The sequence below is a fragment of the Cibotium barometz genome, chromosome 2 (genome assembly GCF_041138505.1).
Source record: "Cibotium barometz isolate CiBa-2024 chromosome 2, ASM4113850v1, whole genome shotgun sequence".
Taxonomy (NCBI): Eukaryota; Viridiplantae; Streptophyta; class Polypodiopsida; order Cyatheales; family Cibotiaceae; genus Cibotium; species Cibotium barometz.
In genome coordinates, this window is record NC_141047.1 from 52953286 (window position 1) to 52955414 (window position 2129).

Genomic DNA, 2129 nt, shown 5'->3' on the forward strand with positions numbered 1-2129 from the left:
TTCTTAAAAGTAACACATCAACCCTTTTGGAAGTGAAGGCTTGCTTAAAGAAGTGAAGCCTTTTGTTGGAAGTGAAGGCTTGAAGGGCCAGGGGCGAGTAGTCTAGTGGTAGAACGGTTAGGTCCCATCACGGGAGCCGGGTGGGTTATGAGCTGATGGAGTAATCTACTCTCCCACTAAATATATGATATCTTTGTAAGCCGATGGAGTAATCCACTTTCCCACTAAATATCTCATGTCGCAAAAGCCACAAGCCTTTTCCATTTGACCGAGTCGCGCTAGCAAGCAAGGGTCGCTTTGCGTGGGAGATGCGTTAGTGTGATGAAGGGCCTGACGACAGAAGTAGAGTGCAAACGATGAAGAAAGACGTTCGAAACGATTAAGAAATTATAGATTCCCTTCTCTCGTGATGGAGTAGTAGAGACCGGAGACTGCCCTCGCTTATAAAATCACAGTTCCTCTCCTCGATCTGCAGCAATAACTCATCACTGTCTACTTTACCTTAGCCAGCCAGTTCCCTATCATTGTATTCCAGAATGGCCGCCGCCGCCGCCGCCGCTCACTCAACTAAGCCGCACGCAGTAGCCATCCCCTTGCCCGCCCAAGGCCATATCAACCCGCTCATGCGCTTTTGCAAGACGCTGGCCTCCCATGGTTTCCTCATCACCTTCGTGAACATCGACCCCATCCACCAGCGCATCGTCCAGCTGGAGGAGGAGCCGCACCCGCCTGCCAAGCACGTAGATGAAAAGCAAGCGCCGCCGCCCAGCAATATACGCCGAGCTAGCATACCTGTCGAGGGGGTGGACCTGGCCAATGATTTCCGGATGAGTATGGCGGACTTCCTCGAGGCGATGCAGGGGTTGAGTGGTCCCATCGCGCAGCTGGTGGAGCACATCAACAAGGAAGGCCCCCCTGTCACGTGTGTTATCTCCGACATCTTCATGTCCGGTCCGGCACAGAGGGTGGTTGACAAGTTCAACCTCCCGAGGATCGTTATGTTCCCGTCCAGCCAAAGCCTGAACCTCCTCCTGCTCCACATCCACAACGGCCTCATCCCCTTGGAAGACGGTAAGCTAAAATTTCCTTTCGTTGCTCCAGTCACAATTAGTTACATCGTCATTGTCTCTGATCACGACATTTGCCGGCTCTATATATTTGGCAGCAATGCACGCCAGCATCCATCGAGAGAGGCCAGCAGATCTCTTCCGCAAGGACCTTCCAGGCCTTCCCGCGCTCCGCAACGCTGACATGCCATCAATGAAGCATGTAGTGGACGACACGGAGCAATCCTACCCTGCCATTCTTCGAGCGTGCCGGATAGCCTACGAGAGCGCCCACACCATCGTCGTCAACTCCTTTGAGGAGCTCGAGGCCCCGGCCTTCCAAGCCCTGCCCCACCACCTGCGACGGCCCTGCGCCATCTACGGAGTGGGCCCGCTCATCGAGGAATTGGAGGGGGAAAGCAGCACCAGCCTGTGGAAGGAAGAGGACCAGTGCTTGCAGTGGCTCGATGAACAGCCGCCACAGTCCGTGCTCTACATCTCCTTCGGCAGCATCACGCTCCTCTCCAAGCAGCAATTTGAGGAGCTGCTTGCCGGCCTGGAAGCCAGTGGGCAGCGCTTCATTTGGGCCTTTCGCCCAGACCTCGTGGCGGACGCCTCCAGCATCCCACAAGAGTTCCGAGAAAATACCAAGGACCGCGGCTACATAGTGTCATGGGCGCCCCAACTCCGCGTGCTCTCCCATCCCTCCGTGGGCGGCTTCCTTACCCACTGTGGATGGAACTCCACCACCGAGGCCATCTCCGCAGGGGTCCCCATGCTCTGCTGGCCCTACTTCGCGGACCCCCCCAACTGCCCAACCACTATAGTAATAGGATCCATTTAGGAGTTTAGTTATGTTTTGCCCCGGGTACCAGGGAAAAGAGTTCCCAGGCCCCCTAGTCGGCGCTTCAAGCAAACTTCAAGATAGTCACACCACTTATACACCCAATATGAAATTGCCTGTTTCACAGGTTCAGTTGTCTTTAAAATAATCTTTTAATGAGACCATAGTATCACTAATCATAATCCTCCAAAATATTTAGCTTGAATTCTAATTTCCAATCATTCCTTCATTGGTGTACC

At 53.8% G+C, this 2129-nt stretch overlaps 1 protein-coding gene across 1 annotated transcript; it reads left to right on the forward strand.

Moving 5' to 3' along the window:
- The first annotated feature begins 481 nt into the window (after positions 1 to 481).
- LOC147641229 (7-deoxyloganetin glucosyltransferase-like) lies at positions 482 to 1903 on the forward strand. Its single transcript, XM_086810023.1, has 2 exons — positions 482 to 1071; positions 1166 to 1903. Exons 1-2 carry the CDS (start codon positions 537 to 539, stop codon positions 1888 to 1890), a joined length of 1260 nt encoding a protein of 419 aa, XP_086666149.1. The 5' UTR covers positions 482 to 536; the 3' UTR covers positions 1891 to 1903.
- The last annotated feature ends 226 nt before the right edge of the window (positions 1904 to 2129 follow it).